Raw genomic sequence first — 23,571 nt, 5'->3', positions numbered from 1 at the left:
TGTGCGGATTAAATCCTGAGGCGCTTGGCTGCCAGATAAAGACGTTATTGTTGTCATTTTTCCCTCCTTCCCACCCTCCCTCCTTCCCTCGCTCCCACCCACCCTCTGCGAGAGAACCTTGGAGGAACAGAACCAGGGAAAACACACACACACACAGAGCTTAGAGGGAGGCTCACTCGTGTCAGAGCTGAACTGCAGTGAGGAAGAGGAGGAGGAGGGGCAGAGAGAAACGTTCCTGGGGATTAATAACAGAGAGGCAGGAGGAGGGGCAGTGCACACAGGTAAGCTCTGGACATGTGTTCTACTGGAGAATGTTGTCATCTGGGCTGATTTTTACAACCGAGTCAGCCACCTCCTTTATCAGTGGGCTAATATTACTGTTCACTTTCCAACTTCTGTGAAACTTCACACAAGTTTTCTTTTCTTTTCTAGTTCAGTTGTTGGATCTTTCTTTCTTTCTTTCTTTCTTTCTTTCTTTCTTTCTTTCTTTCTTTCTTTCTTTCTTTCTTTCTTTCTTTCTTTCTTCAAAAGTAAAACTTGTTGGCGGGGAGGGAGAAGAGGCAAGAGGGTATCTTTAGGTCTGCAAAGCAAAAAGACAAACCCATGTGTAAGATCGTTGCAGATGCTGTAGACTGTTTCTACGGAAGCATAACTCGGGAACCCTTTCCCCCCTCCATCCCCCCAACCACTACCTTTCACACACCCACTCTTTCTCACTCACTCTCTCTCTCTCTCTCACACACACACACACACACACACTCTCTCTCTCTCTCTCTCTCTCACACGCATGTCTAATTTCTCAGCTGGAAATGTAAAAACCAAGGTGCCTATTTAAATGAAAGCTGCCCATCTTAATGCAAGCGCAGAACAGGAGTTGCCCTGCATCAGAAAAGAAGTGTAGAAGGGATATAGGGAGAAGTGGAGACTGAGAGCAGGCAAGATTCCCTCTGCTACAAAGTCTTGACTTTTACTGGGTGGCAGTTAACCAAAACTTTAGTAGTTTTATTCTCAGCAGACATCGGCATTTGTTAATTCCTCTTCCTATGTGTTAAACATAAATTTGCTGTTTCAGATCAGATCTCAGAAAAGCTCGGTAGGAGTTTCCCGGCCGGGGGTGCGGGGGGAGAGAACTCCAGAAATCGCTGCAAACTCAAGTTGGGGGTGGAGGTGGCTTGGGTGTTAACCCCCCTTTCCAAACGGAGAGATGGAAAAAGAACACACACTGTTTTGTTTTTCTGGGAAGGAGCGAATCAAGTTCTTTTCTGAGAAGGGTGTGGGGGGCTGCACTGCATTCCAGTTTCCTTCAGTCAGCTGGGGTTTTCGACTTGAATTGCAGAAGCTAGATCCCCGATGCCAACACGCAGAGGGCAGAACCCAAGCTGCATTCATATTTGGATCATTCCAAGGGAAAGGAACCCAGACTCCCCTGCCCAGATTGTCCCAATGGTATAGAACTGAGAGAGTTCCACTCCAGGGCATTCGGAGAAGTTTAACCCATTCCTTGATGCGTAGATTTGACACTGCACCGGGACAATATGGAGACACGAGGACCAAGGTGCTTAGTCCCTGTTCTGGCCGAGGTGGGAGAGAGAATGAAGTGTGAAGAGAGTAACCCTAACTGAATCCCTAGGAAAGAGATTCTGTGTATAGCAATGAGCAGAGACTTGTGTTGTACAGAATCCTCCCTGTGTGGACTGAGAACTGTGGCCTGGGGAAAGGGGGTATGTGTGTGTCTTTGTGTGGTGTGGAGGGGGGAAGATTCTGCCTTGCTGTGACTCAGTGTAGGGGTGGTAGCCTGAGACAGAGAAGCAGTTTTCTTCAGCCTGGTCTACATCTAAAAATGAGATTAGCCACGTCGCTCGGGGCTGTGAACCATTTTGCACCCTGTAGTTAGCTCGACCTAACTCCTCTGTAGCGGCAAATTTGCTACATGGATGGAGAAAACGTTTCCGTTGCTGTAGGAAACGGCTATACTGCAGCAGCGTTGTCGCTGTAGCCATTGTAGGGTAAATGTGTCCCAAGGAACCTGAGGTCCCAGTCCACCCTTATCAGATGTTTGGCTTCTGCTCCCTGCTCTGCAGTGCGAGGCAAACCACCCAAGATGGCATTGTTTTAATCGCCTCTGTCAGTCACAGACACTCCATATCCCAACTGTCCTGTCCTAGCCACGCAACTGCACTGAAGCTGCTTCCCCGGCCCTTACGCGGGAGTACGGTCCTTGCGGCGTGTTGTTCATACTGTCCTTCCTACTGGAGCAATTGTGTCAGGAGAGAGATCTAAGCGCAATGGGGAGGCTTTTCTCCTCCCTGGGGAGAGAGGGGAATCTGGAGGAGCAGATAAGGCAGGCGTTGGATGGCAAATTCCCAATCCTTAGCGAGAGAAAGCAGAGGAGCTGAATTACCGACAGTGCGTAACAAAGAGGGCGTCTCAGGCATTGCGCTGTATTCGCTTTGGAAACACCGATCCCATGATCTCCTTGTGTCTGCTCTGCCAGTTCCACTCTGTCTGCAGCACAGAGGATCCAGCCATTTAGCCTGCTGGACAGAGGGGTTCTGGTGTGAGGCCAGGGGCGACCGAGGGACAGAGTGAAAGGAAAGGGTGAGGGGTGAGCCTGACGCGCTGGGAGCACAGATGCCAAAGGGGGCTTCCTTAGCACTCAACATATGCTCCTTAGCAGTGGTGGCAGAAGGATAGGAAGATACTGGGGTTGCTGACAACAGCAGGGTGGGGGATATGGCACCCACTGTAAACTCTGCACCTAAATGGGGAAAGATGAGGGGGAAATTTCTGTGGCATCTAAGTGGGGATCTGAACACCCATTTGCATGCACAGAAATACACAGTCTATGCTTGCTGCTTACACGGCCGCTTCTCAAATCAGGGGGCTACGGTTTGTTTGCAGAAGGAGACACGGGCAGAGAGGGACGGATCGAAGAGCGACACTGGTGCTGCTGAAGAGCACAAGCAAGGATTTTCTGTTACAATAACCCAGGAATTATCCAGCCAGCTGATCCTAGCTACTTTCCACACAGGGCACACCCCATCCATATGCATGAACATAAAACCTTCCCTGCAGAAAAAGGCTACTGCAGCTGAGTCCCCGGGGTTGGATTAGCCAGTGGTATGATGGCTCCAGCCCAGCACGAGTACTCTGCCATTTAAACTCTCACTCCAAAACCTCTGAGGAGAATTGGTCCTTAGCATCGGGTCTCTGTTTTTAAAGGTACTTTGGGGACCTCTGAGTCAGAGCGCTTGCCACGCTCTCCTTCATCCCATCACTGCTTTAAAGGCATGCCGGATGCATGTTTAATATATACTCGATTCTGCCACTTCAGCTCTCCAGCCCAGCTGAATAAAGGAAACCCCTGTTTTGTTTAGGGTTATCAAACCAGCTGACTGGGAGGCCTGTTTGGTCAACCCAACCGGTGACTGATTAGCGGCCGTAACTGATAGACAAAAGGGATGGCTAATGAGAGAGCTTGCTGTTCTTATTTTAGGTCACCCTCTCTGTTTTAAAGGGACAAGCACATGCTCTGTCCTAGTCTGTTCATCACAAATGCTAAATAGCTGTAGGATGGGAAGGAGGAGGTCATCAGGCCTCAGGCGCACACGGAGGGGGAGGAAGTTGGGATCTCAACAGAGCAGCAGTGAATGGAGGGAGCTGCAGTAAAAGGAAACTTTCTTGCTGAAACAAACAGAAAATGATCCCTGGCGCCACGTTTTGTAACAAGCTGGCTGTGCACATCACTGCCCCCTACTGGACCGAATCAGAACTGCTCATTTGTGTATCATAGACCCTATTCTGCATGGAGCAAATGCTTCATCTCAGGTGTTTGTGGGCTGTCTTTCCCCACTCTTTGCATGGAAAGTCTAAAAGGCCATGAAATGCAGCTCAGTGGCAACTTGAACTACTTTATTCAATGAATTTAACTCCTTTCCCACAGGCAGTTAGCAAGTGTCATGAATATACTTGTTATTCAACCAATGCACTGTTGACTTTTTTTGACAGGGATTGATGAAAATTTTCAGAAAGCGAGGTGTTTCGCCTACTTGTGATTGGTCAGAAAGGTCACCTGCTATTGTTACTACTCCCTGACTGGAGGAACTTGCGTGCCAACAGTTGGGAGTGCAAATCTAGTATTTGGTTTTCATGAAAACTTGTGCGTGTGACTTGAAATTCCTTCCTTGCAATCACATGAATGTGGATGGAAAGCCAAGACACAAGCGTGGCCAAAGACAATTGAGTTAAACATCCAAACATATTAGAGGGAACTATAAAGTTCGAAGTGGCCTCAGATTTGTTGAAATATCTCAAATTTCTGTCACATGCCTTCCTTTTGGAAGGTATTTTTAAGACCTGGCTGGATTATTCATTCCACATAACATTTATTGTGTGTGTAGCTCCTTCCTGTGCCTGTGAATTGTTTGCAAATTGACCCAGTTTTCTATGAATGCATTTAATATTTGGAATAGTTTATGGGGACAAATTTCATCTTGTGGGTTGTTTAACTCTTCATGGTGTGGGATTGGTCACCTGAGGCACCAGGTAGCAGCTCAGATAGCATGGTGATGGTCATCTGAAATACATACAGTGGATAGATGCACAGTAGTTACCCGCAATAAACAGTGGAGTGTTGGTTCCAGTAGGTTGATAGCATTGTTTCTGCTTGCTGACATTTTTATTCAGCTGTGACATAGAGCAAATAATGAAGATGCTACTTTCAGTGCTGATTTTCTGGGCCAATAACTGTCTGTATTGAAATGTGGATTCCTAAAAAATTTCAGAAATAAACCAACACTCCCTCATACCCGGCAACTGGCATGACCCTGTGATAGGAGCAGAGCGAACACACTGGGTTTGTTCACAGAAATATTTGGAAACTTCTTTCCGTGTTATTCAACAACCTCTGGTATGTTCACTTGAGTGACAACCCTGTCCCACACCTCATGCCTGCCTCTCTCTCTGCTGGGTTCTGCCCTGGGATCATTAACTCTTGCATAACATCACAATCGTTTGCCATGGAATGATGTCAATAGTTAAGCATTACAATTGGAGAGGGGCCTGAACCAAAATCCCAGCTGTGAAGAGACACAAGGAGAAAATACACATCCCAGCTTTGCAACTGGCGCCTCCCTCCATAACGGGCTAAACCAAAATCCCAAATCCAACCCTCCTCCCCATCCCACTCCACCCACCTACAGCCTTTGTGGTTTTTAAAATCCAGATCGGAATTTTGGATTGGAGTCCCAGGAAACAGCTTCCGACAAGAGAGATGGGGTTGAAAAAACGAGCATGTGTACTGGGGGGTCAGGGGAAACCAGAAGTAGTCAGATGTAGACAATATCCCTGTGATGAATTTGTCAGTTCCCTGCGGCATTCAATGTTTTCCTCTCGCCCGACCCCAGACAATGGTGCACCTAATACCCAGCAGCTTCTTGAAACCCTGGAGCTGCCAGAACTTTGATTGAAAGCAGCAGGCCCGCAAGGGTTCTCTGGTTAAAGAGGGACAAAGAGAAACAATGAGGAAAAAGAGGGGGTGGAGAAAGCCCAGAATCTCTTCATGGAGAGAGTCAATTGTTTAGAAGCCCAGGAATGCATCCTGTCAGCTGGGCAGAGGTATTTCAAAGGGAGCCAAGTTGTCCATGGGTCCAATGTGCCAGGAGCCCTTGGTGGAGGCTGCCTGCACGGGGGAGGTTCCCCACAGCTCTTGCTGCAACGTCTCTAAGTCAGACGGCTCAGCCTGGGCCAGGATGCAATGCCAATCTTGCCAGTCGCAGGAGCTGTCTCTGGTGGCGTCAGGCGGAGGTGAAGAAGCTAACGGCTGCTTGGGAAGCAATTTCCTTGCTAGAGAAAAGGGGCAGAAGGACTTGTTTCCCAGTGGGATTTTCCATTTCTCGACAAGCGCTGACAAACCTTTCCGCTTCGCAGCCACGTGAGCCCTCACTGCCGGCTTGTTCGCCTGATGCTGTTGACATTTCCCTGCTGCAGACGGAATGGGAGTGGGACGGGCCTGTCTCAGCCCCTCTCTGTGCGGTTGGTATGGAGCAAGCACCAGACCACGCGGGGCTCGTTGTGAGAGGCAAATGAAGTCTGTGTGCTGTGACAGACCCAGACCAGGGGGCTGCAGGAGTCTGGTCAAAGGCAAATATATTGGCCACTGGATGAACAGGTTTCTGTTCCCTGAGTGACCAAAGCAGGGGCTGCCCTAGAGCAGTCAGGAACCTGCCAGCACCAAGTAAGACAGGCAAGCTAATCAAGACACCTGGAGCCAATTAAGAACTTTCTAGATTCAATTATGGCAGGCAGGCTAATCAGGACACCTGGTTTTAAAAAGGACCTCCCATCAGTTAGTAGGGGGATGTGCCAGGAGCAGGAAGTGAGAAGGCGGGCTGCTGGAGGAGTGAAGAGTTCAAGCGTGATCAGGCTTCAGGAGGAAGATCCTGCAGTGAGGATAAAGAAGGTGCTGGGGGGAAGGCAATGGGGAAGTAGCCCAGGGAGTTGTAGCCGTCACACAGCTGATACGGGGAACACTGTGGACAGCTGCTATCCACAGGGCCCTGGGCTGGAACCCGGTGTAGAGGGTGGGCCCGGGTTCCCCTCCATCCCCCCAGCTCTTGATCAGACACAGGAGGAGTTGACCTGGTCTGTGAGAAACACCAGAAAGGAAGGTCTAAATTGGAAAAGGATCTGCCCTGTCCCGACCCACTAGGTGGGACACAGAGACTGCGGGGATTGTTCTCCGTTCCCCCTATGCTGGCCAGTGATGAGGTTAGCTGAGGGGATGGCAGGTTTGAGCCACTAGCAAGAGTGGCCAAACTGAGGGCTGCCGTGAATTTCTGAGGCGAGCAAATCCGCCAGTAAGCGCAGGACCCACTGAGGCAGAGGCGGAACTTTGTCACAGTGCACACGTCCCCCGGCACCCAGGCTCTGAGCGTTGTCTTTGCAGGGCTCCCCTGAAGTCCTGCCCAGGGCTGCCAGGCAGCCCCACTGCAGCTGGGGTTAACAAGTGAGGTGGGACCCTGGCGCGGGCGGGGAGCGCCGCACATCTGAATGCACAAGATAAAGTGCTGAGCAGGATGGGGAGCACACATCTTGCTTTATTCGTTCTTTACACAAGGGGTTCTGCCTTCAGCCCTCTCTGAAGCCCTCCTCTTCTCCCTCTGGTCGCACGCCAGACAATTGACAGTAGCTTGGCCAAGTTGCTGCCTCGTCTGGCTTACAGACAGCTGGGCTGTGAGGGGGCAGGTAAGCAGGAGTGGCACAATGGATCTCCTTTCCATTCTCCCTCTGGTCTCCACTCCACGCAGCTGCACATCCTCCAGCCCTGCCCACTGACAGGGGCTCAGGAAGGCTGTTCTGCTTGGTTTCATGCACATGATCTTCCCTATGTCCTGCTACCTCCTTCCTTTGCCATTGGCAGCCTGGGAGAGAATTTGATCAGTTTGTCCCTGCTCCTCTTTCTTTCCCGTCCTGGGATTCTCCCTCTGAAGTGGCTGATACTGGCTGCTCATTGCTACTGAGCTAGATGGACCCCTGGTCTGATCCAGTATGGCAATTCCTACGTTGTCTTTGTCTTCATTGTCAATTATGTCTCTGTGCAAAACCATTATTCACAGGTTGATACTTGTCAGCCATAATCGCTGGGCCTCTTCAGCCCTTCTGTACATCACCTTAACGATACCACACTGGGCTAACGCTAGTTGTAAAAGATGGGACATGGTGGAGAAAGACTATGTGGTCCGATGGACCTAGTGCAACCGTGGGGATTAGGGACCTCCGGGGTCCTCTTCTTGGCTCTGCCAATGACCCGCTGTGTGACCTTTGGCCAGTCACTTGACCTTGCTATGTTTCAGTTGCTTCATCTGAAGATGCAGTCAGTCTCTTTGGTGACACTTATAATAGTGAGCTGTAGCTCACGAAAACTTATGCTCAAATAAATTGGTTAGTCTCTAAGGTGCCACAAGTCCTCCTTTTCTTTTTGTGAATACAGACTAACACGGCTGCTACTCTGAAACTTATAATGTTCTGTCACGGTTCGTTGACGGAAGCGTAGCCTCATAAGTTAATGATCACATGACCATGCGTCTTTATGATTCATATAATCTATGGTGCAGGATTCAGTACTGTCACTTGGTGGCACTGCAGTTAAAATATCTTTAGAAACTGAAGTGAAATTATTGTTCAAAGCTGGCATGGATTTTTTGTGGTAGGAGGCCCAGGGAAGCCAAGAAAATATCACTCCTCCTTGCTATCTGTCATTCACATCCTAGCCACTGGGTATACTTTTCCCTTCCTCTCTTCTTCTGTGCGCTACATTATCCTTTGCCAAATAGCTTACACTGTACTGCTTGCTGCTTCGAGACCTCTACCTAGCTTCCTCCTCTCTGGATATTTAATACATTCAATGATTGCAAACCCATTTCAACACGCCAGTTCTTAGTGAGCCCTGTGCACTAGAAGTTGGTTTATGATGGGCCTCGTGGCATAGAACATCCTTTGTCAGACGTAGATCTAATGATCAAAGCCACAGATGATCCCGCTAGAAGCGATTAGCCTCGTGCTTCAGGGAACAAGCCAAGCATTAAACCGCCCAGGTTTGGGGATAAACTTTCCCTTTGGGTGGGTTATTCCATAATTGTGCATTAGGAGGGTTACACACTTTCCAAAGATACAACTGACGATGGCCACTATTGGAGACAAGAAGCCTGACTAGAAGGAACATCCAGCATGGCAGTTCCTATCTTTGTATGTCCCTTTGCCTGTTAAGCATGTTAGCAGATCGACCCCCTGCCTTTACTTCTCTCCTTTGGATGCAATTCAGCAAAGCACTTAGGCCCAGATTTTTAAAGGCATTTAGGCATTGCTGTGTCAGTGTTGCAACACATAACTGAGTGAAGAATCTAAATCTTATTTGCAAAAGGGATTTAGGCACTGAGGCCCATTGATGGGGTGTCCTGAGCACAGCTACCTCTGAATACCTTAAAAAATCTGAGCCACGCACCCTTGCCTGTTTTAAATCCCAGTGACTCTGAGGGCAATGCTTTGCCTGAACGGCACCCCAGTGGACTTTCTCTTCTCTGCTGGCTCTTTATAAGAGCCAAGCAGAGTGAAACAATGGTTAACACTGACCCAGCTCAATCAGAATACTCTCTGGAGCAAAGTGATTTGCTGGGGGAGAGTGGGGGGAAGAATAATCTGTAAAGAGACAGAGGTGAAAATCACTCCTGGAATATAAAATGGCTGGTGTGAAATGGTTTATCTGCGCTGCAGCCAGCCCAGGTGCAACTTTGAATTACCAGCTGAGACTCTGGCCCCACATATTTTGTGGGTCACCTTCAGACCTGCTCGGCCAGCCAACGCTACCATAACGCATCTCTGCTACAGTACTACAGTGATTGGGGGGCGGGGAGGGCTCACAGAAGAGTTCAGCACTGAACCCAACAGTGCCTTTTCTTGATCTCTGGGTGCCCTGCCATGTAAAATCATATTGGAGCCAAATGCAAACTTCTCCATCGTTCGGGTCCATCTCTGTGCATCCTGTCTGAGCGATGTGGGACTCCATCTCGTTCTCCTGGAGCTTCTGTTCCAAAACGAAACCGAATCTGTGACCCGGTGGCATGGATGAGAATAGTGCTCTGAAGCCACATTCCCTCCCCTCCCCCCAATGTTCATAAAAGTGAACACAGAGAATGAAGTGAGCTGTGCCTTCCCCCTTCTGTGTCTCCTGTCACATTACTGCTTCAAGGAGTAAACCCCAGGGAAATACATCCAAGCAAAAAGCTATTGTGTGAAATGGGCCCCAGTGAGCGGAACAGATTAACGGGCTACAGAGCCAACGGCACAAAGCGTGATTCTCATTGCTCCACAGGTTCTGTGCACAAGCATGAAGGGCCTGATCCAGGGAGTAACAGCCTGCTTGTCCATAGATCTAGGGGGGCATTTTGCAGGGGGGGTTAGCTGAACTGCTCTGCCGCCCCAGCCTGAAAACCTGCTGCTATGCAAAGCAATGAAAAGCCACTTGGCGGGTTGCCTTTCAGAGGCATCATCCTCGTGAGAGTTCGTGACAGTGTGCAGCGATTTAGGCAACGCGGGGTGATGGATGGTGACGTGTGAGCCGCAGGGGGCTTGCTGCTTGGGACCAGCTCAGGTAACCCCCCCAAATTCACACACTTGTCTTCACCGAACCTTTTGGGTCTGTAATATGGGGCTGGGTAATCCAGGAGCATCTCGCTGGAACAGACTGGAGAGAGAGAGATTAGCTGTACTGCCCCGGGGAAATCTGTTCAAGCCCATCTCATTTTATGTTTTATATATATATAATATATTGTGTGTGTGCATCTCTGCATTAGTTCACCCTTTCTTTTCACCTCCTCCTCACCCCACTCCCTCCACCATACACACACAACCGTTGTGTGTTAATACACCCTCCAATAGATGTGTCTGAGCAGGAGGAAGGAGCCCTTATATAATGAAGTATGAAATCAGAGCTGCTCCACTAATTGGCTAACCAGCATGATAGCAGACCTTGCGTAAGGAGGAAGGGAGGATGGTCTTGTTGCTGAATCATTGGTCTGGGACTCCGGAGATCTAGGTTCAATTGCCAGGTCTCTCACAAACTTTTCATTTCCCTGCCATTGCAGGGTGGTGGGCACTGGTGAGCCTTGGTCCTACTGGTTCTCGGCCTGCAGCACATAATGGTCTAGTCTCCTGGGGGCTCCTTGGCTCTCATTTTGATTGTTAGGTTCGTGTGCAGCTGGTGCTGGTGGCCTGGGATATACAGGAGGTCAGATTAGACTATCTGGTGACCCCTTCTGGCCTTAAAGTCTGTGACCCTATGACTTCCTGTGTGACCTTGGGCAAGCCCCTTGATCAGCCATTCCGCCGTTCCCCATCTGGAAATGGGGGATAATTACTTGTCCCCGCCTGGTGAGGTATGGTGAGGGTAAACTAATTAATTAGTGTTCGTGGGGGCGGATACAGTTGTGATGGGGGATACATAGTATCTAGACAAGCCTCTTTTTAACAAACCCCGTTGTGCCCCCTGCAGGTGAATCGCTGGACCATGAAGGCAGCATTCAGATTGCTTCTCCTCCTCATCCTTGTGTTGATCTCTGAAGTGAACGGGCAGAGGCGGAAGCCCGGGCGGAAGCCTGGGCTGAAGCCCGCTCGACCGACTCCCGAGCCAGTAGAGCCAACAGAGCTGCCTCCGCCCCTGCCACCGGGCCCCCCCTCCGTCTTCCCGGATTGCCCCAGAGAATGCTTTTGTCCTCCAGACTTCCCCTCAGCCCTCTACTGTGACAGCCGCAACCTGAGGAAGGTGCCCCTCATCCCTCCCAGGATCCACTACCTCTATCTCCAGAACAACTTCATTGACAGCCTCCCGGAGGAGTCCTTCAAGAATGCCACGGGGCTGAGGTGGGTCAACCTGGACAACAACCGCATCAAGAAGTTGGACCGGCGGGTGATGGAGCAGATGGAGAGCCTCGTCTTTCTGTACATGGAGAAGAACCAGCTCAAAGAGGTGCCATCCTTCCTGCCAGCTAACCTGGAGCAGCTGCGTCTGAGCAGGAATCAGATCTCCAAGATCCCCTCTGGGGTTTTCAACAAGCTGGAGCACCTGGTCCTCCTGGACCTGCACCACAACAAGCTGAGTGACGGAGTCTTCAACAAAAACACATTCCGGGGGCTCAAGAACCTCATGCAGCTCAACCTAGCCCACAACATCCTGCGGAAGTTGCCTCCCGGGCTGCCCAGTGCTGTCCACCAGCTCTTCCTAGACAGGAACAACATTGAGGACATCCCCGATGATTACTTCAAAGAATTTCCCAATCTGGCCTTCCTCAGGCTCAACTACAATCAGATTTCTGACAAAGGGCTGCCCAAGAACTCCTTCAACCTCAGCAACCTGCTGGTGCTGCAACTGGCACACAATAAGCTCACCAACATGCCCTTCATCAACCCCAAACTGGAGCACCTCTACCTAAACGACAATTCCATTGAAAGTGAGTTGGGGGGTAGCAGGTCAGCCTATGTGGCCTATGTGGCTGGGCTGGGCCTAGAGGGAGCAGACGTCCCACGGGGATGCCATTCTTTGCAGCGGGAGATCGTTTCTTTCCATGTGAAACCCACCCACAGGGTTCGACTCCCTTCAAAACAGGACTTGATGTTTAGAATGGGTTGGTGGCCCTTTCACATGGGTGCATGGGGCCAGGTGGTGGAAGGGCCTGTGCTTCAGAAAAGGATGGTCCAAAGCACTACTGAGGAGACCTGGGTTCAATTTCCTGCTCTGCCACAGATTTGCCCAGGATCATAGGAGAAAACTCACTTATCTTGACATCTGTAAAATGGGGATAATACTTCCCTACCTCACAGGGATAAGCACATTAAAAACTGTGAGGGGCTCAGATACTACAGTGATGTGGCGGGCTCACATATGTACCTAAGATAGATGGAAACAATACAGCTTAACTTTCTGTGTGTTGAGGCTAGCAGGGCCAGGAGATGCAGAGGGGGATGAAGGGAGAACAGGGCTATGCTGGTGAGCAGCTCTGCAAATCCATCAGAGATGGCTTCACAGGGATTTAGGCGAAGCACAGCAATTTCATGGGACAGGTGCCAGGCCATGAAATGCATAAACACAGCAAAAGTGGGAATAACAAAGGCCTGTTCCCAGCAGACCCAGATGTTTGTGCTATCGGAGCTCTCACCACCTGCTGCCCTGGTTGAAAACATCTGCAGGGGAGCAAGAATGCAGAGCTCCCTCCAGAAAGTCTCTGCATGCAAAGGAGAGACACACACACAGAAACCAGTCCAACTCCTAATATTTCTGGCTGCAGAGTGGGCTGATGGAGTTTTGGTAGCAGAGCAGTATAGGGGATTATACACTTGTAAATCAGTAGTCCCAAAACCATAGTTAAAATCTAAATACCCTTATGGCTGGCAGCTATTCCCATAGACTGTCACATCAGTGAAAGGACCAGGGGAACCCATTTACAATAGCAATGAAGGATGTAAGCCTAAAGTCCTTACTTAGACAAAACTCTCATTGAAGTTAAGGGGGAGATTTTCCTGAGTAAGGATTTCTAGATTGGGCCCTTATTTGCCAAAATGGTCCACCACTGTAGAGCAGCCCCCTGTGAGGTGGAACATAGCAACTGTAGTGATCAAGGGAGGTGGCAGTAGATTACAGGCATCCAGTTTAGGAATACACTGGGGTTTGATCCAAATAACGACGAGAGGAGCAAAAAGTTTGAAGGTGGAGAATCCTAGTGGAACTAAGTTGTCATCACCGAAGGTCAGCAGTGCCAGGAGAAAAGGACAAGGAGACAGAAGGGCCCAATCCAGGCCTTGCTTAAGTAACTGGAACTAGCCCACGGGGGACTAAAGAACCAGTAGCAACCGACAGGAGGCCAAATAAGGGCCAATCTGGGCCAAGTTTTAACTAGTGGGGGAACTCGGGGTCAAGTTGCTGACTGATCTGTGATGTAGTTGTTCAGCACAGCTATGGTATACTAGTTAAGGAGGTATATGCTGCAGGTTAGAGCGAGACCCATGTTCCATTCCCCTGTGCTGCCAATGGCCGGCATTTTATGCTGAGCCTTGTGACATTTGGTGGCTTTTTTAAGTCTTCAGCTCCTGGAGTCATGTATTAAGTGAGAATCTCTACTTTTATTTTCTTTAAAAGCAAGTTTCTAGCCCTCATGGTCGCAGAGAAAAGCCTGAAATGTGATTCCCCTAAAGCCTTGCAAACAGAAGGCGAACAGAAAAAAAACAGCAATTTTTTTGATGTCATGGTTTTTAAGCCAGTCTTCTGACTTTGGGGGGCCTGGATCATAATTTTTGAAAGTCTGGGGTTGGCGATACTGATTCTATTTCTTTTCTCCCTTTCATAAAGTGCCACAGTATTTCTCACCTTTCCTTTGTTAAGCACAGATCATTCCAGGCGCTTCCTGACAGAACTCATTCACCTCTGTCTCCAAGGCCACCCTACCATAGCACCCTTCTCTCTGCCCCACATCACTGATAGAGCCACTATAGAAGATGTTAGGAAGTGCAGATGCAATCTGAGAGCACCCCAGACACCTTGCAATCGCAGCAGAGCACGGCACACAGAGCATAAGAAAAACAGACATGAAAATAAGCCCCAGAATAACTATTCACGGCTAATGCTCTCTTGAGCTGCAGGGTTTTCCTGTCTCTTGTGATGGCTTCATAATGGCAGCAATGATTAGTAATACATTGGGCTATTTTTATAGCTACCTACAGGGATGGGAGGAATTATAGCTTGTTGTTTCCTGGAAAATAACCCAATCAGGAATATTCTTAGGCTGATGTGAGTGAGTCCCCAACTGCGATAGCCAATTAGAAGACATGAGGGGTGGTGGTCATACCTTCTCGTTGGCCTGCTGGAGTTCTCATTTGTTGCAAGGACTTCTCATTGTTTGCTGGAGTTAATGACAGAGTGGAGTCTCCAATGCCTGGGTGATGATTTGAAGGGTGGCTTTGGAGCTCCTCTGGGGCTGTGTGTGCTCAGATGATTTGGTGACGCCAACAGCCGATATAAGATTCCTCTGGTGGAATCGTAAAAGCTGTGGGGGCTGATGGGCAGAAGGACTGGAGTTTGCATCTGGAGAGCCAGGGGAGGTGAAATCCCTCATTCTCTTTAGTAAATCCAAGCCCGCTGGACTGATGAACCCTGCTATGCCTGTAGGGGGAGGAGGTGCTACAGGAGGGAAGCCGAGTCATGCAGGAGTTAACAGATTGGGTGAGCCTGTTGGTTGGTTTGACACATGGAAAGGTGATCCACCACCTGAGACACGGAATTCAACAACAGGGATCCCTACGTTTTGGTAGACAAAAGGGGACTTGGGATGCCCACATTGCCAGAGTTAGGGTGACGTGCAGCTCAGTGCTTGCAGATCCCCACTGACAGAAGGACAGGCAACTCTGCTCTCTTGCTCTCCAGCGATAGAGGTATCTTTTCAGACAGGCTGAGGTGCTGCCTCCAAGTCCAGGGGCACAATTCCCACCCACAGAATGAACCCCGGGTGCAGACGTGAGTCATTGCACCTCTGCCACCCGCTTTGCCCCCAGAGTCAGCTAGTTAGAACAACAAGGACTTAGAGTTGCACCCAAATCCGTCAATGGGTGCAAAAATGCACCCACAAAAAAAGGAGAAAGTGTCCCCCCGTTTGCACCTAAACCTATACATATTTCCACTGTAGCATCAGCACCTAGGTACTGCAGTGATGTGCTCTGTCAATAAGGCAGATGCATAGCTAGCTCGTCCCAAGAGAACAGACATACCCAAAGAGATACAGGTGTAAAGTGAGGGGCAGTGGAGTTTTTCTCTTCCTTTGGTGCAGTGAGAACTCCCTCTTCTGTTTCAATCTACTTTAACCACAGAACGGGGTGGTATGCACCAGAGGCAACAAATCAGATCTCTTGCAAGCCCCGTAAGCACGAAGTGATCACTGAACCCCATGACGGGTGGGTGGATGAGTGGGATGCAGAGTAGATAAACTCTCAGCATCACTCACCTGGCATCAGGTGGGCTCTTCCAACCCATGCCATGCTCTCTCTTCCCCTGCAGGAATCAACGGGACCCAGATTTGCCCCACCTCCCTGGTCACCTTCCAAGACCTCTCCTCAGATCTAGAAAACGTGCCCCGGCTTCGTTACCTGCGCCTGGACGGCAACCAACTGAAACCGCCCATCCCCTTGGACCTCATGATGTGCTTCCGGCTCCTACAGTCAGTCGTGTTTTAACTCTCCCAGCTGTGCCACTCTCCCGGGACTTTGGCTTTGCGCAGACAATTGACTCCAGTCTATGTCAGACACTTGGAAAATATTGTGTTCCCCCATTCAACCCACCCCACTCACCCCTCAATGCTCTGTCTCCTCTTCCTCCCCCACTCTCTTTCCTCCTTCCTCAGCTGCAAGGAGCACCGGCCACCGTTCGGTGCAGCCCAGTACCGCCCCTGTGGATGCCACATGTATCTTATAGGAGTGCACTTCCTGTCAGATACCTGTAGTGCCCCCACGATGGCACTATGCCACAATAAGCATCCAAGGCCTTCGTGTAAATGGGGCCCTTTCACTCCTATCCCTTAGGTGAAAGTCAGAGAAGAGGTGCCTGCTCAAATGCCACCCACTTATACCCAGCATGCAACTGCCTTTCCCTCCCAGGTACCTGTACATCTTCCAGCCATAGGAACCATCCCCAGGTGGACCTGGTCTTTGTAGGGCTATCAGCATCTCCTCCCAACTTCAGCAGTCAGTGGTATGTGAGCTTTGTTTTGGGAGCACCCAGTGATGGAGGGGCTGTCTGGCAGATGGGAGGGGCAGGGGGCCTGGGACTGGACAATGATCCGGGGCAATTATAGCTGCTTTATGAGACAAGGCGATTTCATCCCCAAAGCGGCAATATCCGGCAAAATAACGCAAGTTGTCTTGGGCACCGAGATCCAGTTCAGGCCCTTCTCTTCCAAGGGCACAAAATTCATTTGAGGTGGGTGTTGGGAATCCAGGTCAGGTTCTACCTCTTTCCAAGTCCTCTCCTTGGCCAAAACTGGAGCAGCTCACTCTTCACTTTGGACAATCCTAGGGAAACCCAATGGCTTTGCTCAGCCATTGTGTCTTTGGGCCACATTGGCACTGGACTCACCCACCAACTTCATGCCAATGAAAGCTGATGAAACCTCAGAGGTCCCCCACTGAGCAGAAGATTCTGGGAGCAGACACCGTATAAGCATGTGGCAGGCATGCAGAGCCCTTGGGTGGGGTGAACATATTCACATGGAAGAAGATTCATGCAAACAAGTAACTTCCTCAACCACATGGCAGCTTCTTGCTGCATCGTGTTGGACCCTATTGCTGTTCATGGCAGCCAGGGTCACCAGCAGTTCCCCACCGCCAAATCAGATAGCCACCATAAGGAGTCCCCTTAAGGTCCCACATTAAAACCCTGTGGATTATAGGAATCCTGGTGGAGTGCCCCTTTCATGCACGCCCACACCAGTCTGCCCTTGTGTCAGAGCAGTATGGGCATCACCCATCACTGAGAACTTTTAAATCAAGATTGGATGGTTTTCTAAAAGTTCTGCTCTAGGAATTACTTTGGGGAAGTTCTCTGGCCCGTGTTACCCAGGAGATCAGACTAGATGATCACAATGGTCCCTTCTGGCCTTGGAATCGACGAATCTATGAAAAACCATGAAGAGGGTGGTCTTTGCTCTGGTTGGGGACCTGCAGCCGGGTCCTTCCTAATACACGCGGCTATTTTGATTCCAAGAGATGGTTTCGAGATGCAGAGTAACGCCTCGAGCCCAGAGCTTAGGGTACTTTGTGGGGCTAGGGTCTGCAATGGGGCTAGATAGAGAGACTTCTCAAGGCGAGGGGAGACGGATTAACTGTGGCTCTACACATTAGGGACAGCTTGAGCTGTCATGGCACTGCAACACTCCTGCACGATGGGGTCAAGTCCAGGAGCTGGTGCTGAAGGCTGGACATTGCTGGGGCCCTGGATTTTGCATGGGTAGAGCGGAGAGATCCTCATTCTGGGGAACGGGGACAATAGGGGAGATCTGTCTTGAAAGCATCACCTTCTTGCAAGCAGACAAATGCAGCCTCTGTTCCATTTATGGGGCACCACAGTGACACCCGGTGGCCAGAGAGGGTGACGTTGGCAGGCGGTCCTAGATTTCCCAAAGATCGACATTGTTCCTGTTTAAAGGTAGCTGGTTACGTTAATCCCATTCATTCCCTTTGGGTGGATCTGACCTGAGCCATTTGTCGTATTTAAAGGTGGCAGGTTAGAGCAATGCCCGTTGCATGGTGGGGATCCCTGCTTCACATTCAGGGGCGTCAATCCAGATTTAGTCCGGCGGAAGTGAGAATTGTCGTAAGCCGCAGTCCTCCCCCAGCTATGCATTTTGGAGCGGATTTAAGTACAAGTGATGTCATTACACCCTGAGATGGGCCTGGATCTCTTGCGGGATCAGAACGATGGTGAGAAAGCTGCAACTTCCCCGGGCACGCCCCATCAGAATGAAACACCCTCTGCCTGTCCCCCTTGCCCCCCCCCCCCAGAAAACCACCTGTGGGAGGAGCAAGAGGAGAGAAGAGAGATGTGAAGAACAGAAGAAGCTTCCCAGCCCACTGGCGCGGGTTGCTTTAGCTTCCTCTTGTCACCATCTCCTGCTTCCCTTCGTGCCCCTCCTCCGGAGTCCTCCAGCATCCCATTGAAGGTCTCTATCGCCTTTCTTCAGACCCTTCACTCGCCTTCCCCAGTCACTTATTCCCTCCTGCTCTGTCTGGGTGAGAGCTCTGCTCAAAGTCCCTGCTTGCCCCCCAGATTCCTCCGAGGTTTGGAAGCAGCGTGAAAAAGTCTCTCTCAGCTTTGCCGATCCCGTTCGCCAACTTCAAGCCTTAAGTCCCAGGGCCAGGTCCTTCAGCTGGTGTAAATTGGCTCAGACTTCAATGGAGCTGCACCTCTGGACACCAGCTGAGAATAGTGCCCTCTTTATCCCTGGAGACTCCAACTAGCTCTTCCCCTCTGTGTAACAGATGCTGTGAGCCTTGAGTATGGCTTTGGCAGCTCACACTGCATCCTCTCCAGCGGTGTGTGGAGCAGCGCCCCCTGCTGCGTGCTGAAGCTCAGAAGGTGTCACACGTGCATCGGGCACAGTAGCACTATTGCCACAACCTAGTGCCAACTATTGCCATGCATGCGGCCCAATGGGCAGAATGAGGCATTACTGTGTCCTGCGTGGTTTTGTTGTTCTGCTCTGCACAGGGCTTAGATTTTCAATGATTCCTCCCCCCGGGACCCCATCAGCGTGCTGCTGGGTGCCACACACTCAGCTCGGATCTCGTGGCCTGGTTCCTCTCGTCTGCAGACTAATCACTTTACACATCTCAGCAATGGATCCCCGTGATTTGCTCTGCCTCTGGTATTAGCACGTTCTGAGGTCACCTTTCCAAGCAGGCACAGCAAAAGAGGCCCAGTTCTGCTCTCCCTTACCCCTGTGCAGCTCGCTTTGAACTCAGCAGGATTCTGTGCGGGGTAATTGAGAGCAAAATTGGGCTTGGTGTCGGGAAGAGACGTCCCTAAGGCTTGACGCCCCCCCACCCCACCCGGCGTGTGAATCCATTTTGGCTCCTTGTCTTAGCAGATCTTTGGTGGGTGTGAATTGGCGAAGCTCCATGAACTGCAGTGTGGCGAGGCTAGCGGAGGTTCCAGCTCATTGGTCTTTCCCCCTTCACATTGGGACTGCTTTTGACTTACAGCTGCATTGCCTCCATCTTAGCAGCTGGAAGGAGCTGGGGTGTCATGAGCCACCAGTGTGCGTGTGTGTCTCTGTATTGCATATAGAAACAAAACACCTTAATATAATTTCCAAGAAGCCTGCCCCCACCCCCGGCCACATACACCCCTTTCCTGTACCTCCAACCAGGTCTCAAACCCTCCCACCATCTCTTCTCTTCCTATCCTGCCCTGATCTCTCTGTCTGGTTTCTCTTTGGCTCGCTCTGTGAGCCAATACGGCACCGTGGAGCTGCACAGATTGAACTCAGTAGCCGACGGTATATGTGCAACCCCCTCTTCCAGCCAAACCCTGCCACTTCGGCCCTCAAAGCCAATGGACTCCCATTTACATCAATGGGCTTTGACCACATCCTTAGTGACCAGACAGCCCCATTGTCCCCTGGACACGTCCTCCCAGGAGTTCCTGTTGGAGGTACACGCTCGGAGTCAATTATTTTAACAGCAATGCAGGCGTGAAACTCGCTCTCCTACTTATGTCCGTGGGGCCAGCTTCAGATCTCAGTGACGCAGGGGTAACTCCAGAGTCACTCCATTGATCTTGGTTGAGTTGCTTTGGATTGTGACATGTAGAATGTGATCTCCTGGTCTCTCTCCTAGCCGACCTTGCGTTATGTTTCATTCTCGGTCGCTTTACAGAACCAAACACCGCTGCCTGTTTGTACCTTTTTCATTTTCATTTTGAAAAAAATACTCAAAGCTTATTTTTTATTCCACCCCCAATTCTTATATGTACGGCTCTCCCTCCTTCGCCACTGCATACATAGGGGTCTGGGTTTCGGTTCTTTCTGATTTTCCATGTTTATGTTCTGGACCAATTGAGGCTCGTTTTTTAAAGGGAAAAAAAATCCGTTTTAAATCGGTGTTTATAAACAAATAAACCCAGCAGCAATTGTCTCCCTTGAATTCAACAAAACATGAACCCTCTGTGAGAGGAGGAGGTTTTTAAAGGCACAAATGGGAGTTAGATGTCCAGCTTCCATTGCAAAGCGATATGAGTGATCCATGAAAATCAATGGGAGTTAGGTGCCTTAACTCCCCTTTGTGCTTTTCAAAATCTACCTGCCAAGCCACAGCGATGAGCTACCAGTAAGCAGTAGAGAGACTATTAAGATCTACCCATTCCCTCCGCAAAGACTGTGAAAATTGCAAATTCCAGGCAGGTATTTTTGATAAAACCTTCTTCTCCAAATGTTCCTCAGTGGGATTTATTGGGTTTGACTGGTTTCAACCTTAAACCTGGAAACCCTATGTATATATTTATATATCTATATGTGTAATATATACCGGTACACTGTACATGTATAGCTATATACATACAGTAGCTCTCAACTGATTTTAGCTCAATGGTATTTTCACTTCTCCTAGCCCGTGGCAGTGAAAATAAAACGATTCAAAAAGAAACCTGGAAGTGCGGTCAGAAAATGCGGCCTAGGGACCTATTAGCAACTGATGTACTGATTATTTATTCACTCCAAGGGTTCTCTGGGATGGTGCCCATCGCATTGGTGTCTGGGCACCACTATGAAGTTCAGGGTCAGATCCTGTGCCCTTGCCTTCCTCTGCTCCCTTTGGGCCGTGCTGCCAGAGGGAAGAAAGAGAAATCTAACCTTAGCCCCCCTAGCTGGGGATATCCCCAGGGTAAGGAAGGTTCCAGCAGGCATAGGAGCTGGCACAGCCTAAGCAACCATCTCTGCAGGGCAGAGGTGTGGCCAGACCATGATTTGCTCAAGCGATCCCTAGCTGGTGGATGGGTCCTCAGGGCACCGCCAGCTGATGCAAATTACAGCAGCCCCCCAGGCTGTTCTCAGCTGGGCCACGGTTGGACAGAGAATCAGTGACTTGTAACCAGCTCCTGGCTGGCCCCTCCTTTCTGCTGTGCCCCGTGGGGAATCTGGGCCTCCATCTTTAGAAATACACTGATCGTCTGGCCCATTTGCACATGCAATTACCACAGACAATCCCAGGGAAGTGCAGGGACCTTTAGCACGGAAGCAAAGACTTCTACCGCTTGAACTGTAGGACTAACTCTGCTAGCTGGTAGGAGTTTGTGGCCCTCTCTGTGGGCCACGTGCTGACGGTGGAGGAGACATGCACTTTCCAAGCGTGCAACACTTGCCAGTTCGGAGCTGCCCTCAGTTCATGATCACACCCCTCTGGGGAGGGAGCGTTTGTGCAGGGAATACGCAGCCTGGGGTGAGTCTCTGTGTCTAGCTGTACGTGGAATGGGTGTGGGGAGGAGAGATTTTGTCTGTCTGGGTGTCTAGGTGTATGTGTCAGCTCACAAATGATATGGATATGTGTGGGGTAAGTGGTTGTGACTGGCTGTGTGTGCATATGTGGGGGGGGGGGCATGGGCACGGGAACAGAATGGGTGTGGGCTGCAGCGTACCTTTCTGCCCATTGCTATAGACTCAGCTCATCAGAGATTGTCAGGGAGGCATGAATCATAAAGGGGTGGGCGGGGGTCTGTGGGTGAGTGTGTGTGTGTATGAATGCATGTGCCTAGACGTGGCGCTCCATTCACGTGTGTGTTGGCAGGGAGACGTGTCCATGTGTGCAGAGTGGGTGCAGGGAGCAAGCTAGCCTCATGCTGATCGCCGCAGGATAAAATCGGAGTGTTTTATATTGTGACCAATGCGTGAATCGTAAACTCTCTGGTATGCGTATGTGAGCGAGAGAGGGAGAATTACCTTGCCACCCCTCTAGACAGGACAGCCCTGTCTCCTGCAGGATATCAACACAGCAACAACAACAACAACAAAAAGGAAGGGGATCATTTCTTTCCCTCCCCCACCCCCGCAAACAGCTCAAAAGTCAGAAAGTGGGGCTCAAAAGTCAGAAAGTGGGGTGGTAGCTTGTGAGCTCTCCAGCCATGTGAGCAGGCATCAAGGGGAATGTGGGAAATCTCCTAATTAGCCCTAGTGGATTGCTGATGATCCAGGGGACCTGGGCATGCCGCATGGGAATGGGAACATCAAAGGCATTCCCCCGGCTGACAGGGCATTTGATATATGGGAAGGAGAGGGGAGGGGAGGGTGTCATCACAGTGGGGAGTCATCGATCCTGCAGAGAGGAGAAGAGAGAGAGGCTAAAATACGAAGCCCGGTGCAAAGTGCATAACAAGACTAATTACAAACTGCGGCCCCCATCCTATCAGTGGATGCACAAGCATGGAGCCCCAGTGCCCTGCAAAGCCCCATTCATTCTGCAGCACTGGCTGGGGTCTTATCTCCATTATATCCCACCAGTGTAATGCAGCCATCTCTTGGGTGGTGGGTGGCAGTCAAGCAGCAGCAGCCAAGGAGAGGGGGGAAGAGAAGAAATGGCCTGGGCAAACCTCGACTCCTTTGGAAAAGCAACGGGGCATAGCAGAGCTGTCGTGGGTTTGAATTCAACTAGAATTCCTCCGGAGAGCTCTTGCTGCATCCTGCGCCTTCTCCAGTTCCCTGCTCCCGTGGCCTGGGCTGTGGCTTTCAGCCCACATCTAGCCCTTTCTCTGGCACTGGTTTAAAATCTTCCAACCTACAGGGAATGAATTGTGCCTGGTATTTTCTGGGCTGGAGGGGGACAGGGAAAGCAGGGGGAGTCTAGCTGTCTGCCTTTAATGCCTCCCCTTAGTATCTCCCTCCACTTAGCCTCACTGGCTACAGCAGTGATCTCCGAACTACAAGCCTCTCTCTCTGGCAGCCCCCGCGATCAGCGCTTCACTCCTGACTTCCCCGTGAACCGAGTCTGTTTCATCCAGCGAGAGGGCGGCACAGCACCCAGGTGACCCCTGAGAAGCAGCCAAATGCCGCTGGGCCCTTCAAAGGAGCAGACACGCTGAGTCAGCTGGAACGCGCCTCTCCGGGCTGCCACGCCACCTCCAGCACTAGCGAGCCTTCTAATGAGGGCTTAAAACGGATTACTGCAGGCCCTCGGCGCTTTTCTGTGCCTAGCGGGGAGGGGGCTGCAGGGCATGGCTGCCCTTCAAGCTAGAACACGGCTTGGGTTTTTCCAGGGTTCTTAGCACCTCCCCAGCACTCCACCTCCACCCTCCCCTGCTTTCCATGATCATCTCGTCAGCAGGGGCCGACGTACCCCTCCCAACTGCCCCGCATGGGCCTGTGCGGGTGGTCAACGAAACGCAGGACCCAGGGTACCTCGCTGCAGTCCCCACTATGGTTCTGAGCCTGCAACGCTGCGTGTACGGCTGTGTGAGACGGCACCTGTCTTGCCATGTAGGGCACTAGAATCTCTGGA

At 50.6% G+C, this 23,571-nt stretch overlaps 1 protein-coding gene across 1 annotated transcript; it reads left to right on the top strand.

Moving 5' to 3' along the window:
* The first annotated feature begins 148 nt into the window (after positions 1–148).
* On the top strand, positions 149–20,781 carry PRELP (proline and arginine rich end leucine rich repeat protein). Its single transcript, XM_073319664.1, has 3 exons — positions 149–281; positions 11,048–12,002; positions 15,593–20,781. The coding sequence occupies exons 2-3, from the start codon at positions 11,063–11,065 to the stop codon at positions 15,766–15,768; spliced, it is 1,116 nt and encodes a 371-aa protein (XP_073175765.1). The 5' UTR covers positions 149–281; positions 11,048–11,062; the 3' UTR covers positions 15,769–20,781.
* Positions 20,782–23,571: the final 2,790 nt, after the last annotated feature.

The sequence above is a fragment of the Lepidochelys kempii genome, chromosome 21 (assembly GCF_965140265.1).
Source record: "Lepidochelys kempii isolate rLepKem1 chromosome 21, rLepKem1.hap2, whole genome shotgun sequence".
Classification (NCBI taxonomy): Eukaryota; Metazoa; Chordata; order Testudines; family Cheloniidae; genus Lepidochelys; species Lepidochelys kempii.
Note: the sequence above shows the minus strand (reverse complement) of the source record. Positions and strands in the feature narration are given on the sequence as shown.

Coding starts and splice junctions, on each gene's coding strand:
- PRELP (XM_073319664.1), top strand. CDS start 11,063: ATGAAGGCAGCATTCAGATTGCTTCTCCTCCTCATCCTTGTGTTGATC. Junction 12,003..15,592: donor AAACGACAATTCCATTGAAA/GTGAGTTGGGGG, acceptor CTTCCCCTGCAG/GAATCAACGGGACCCAGATT.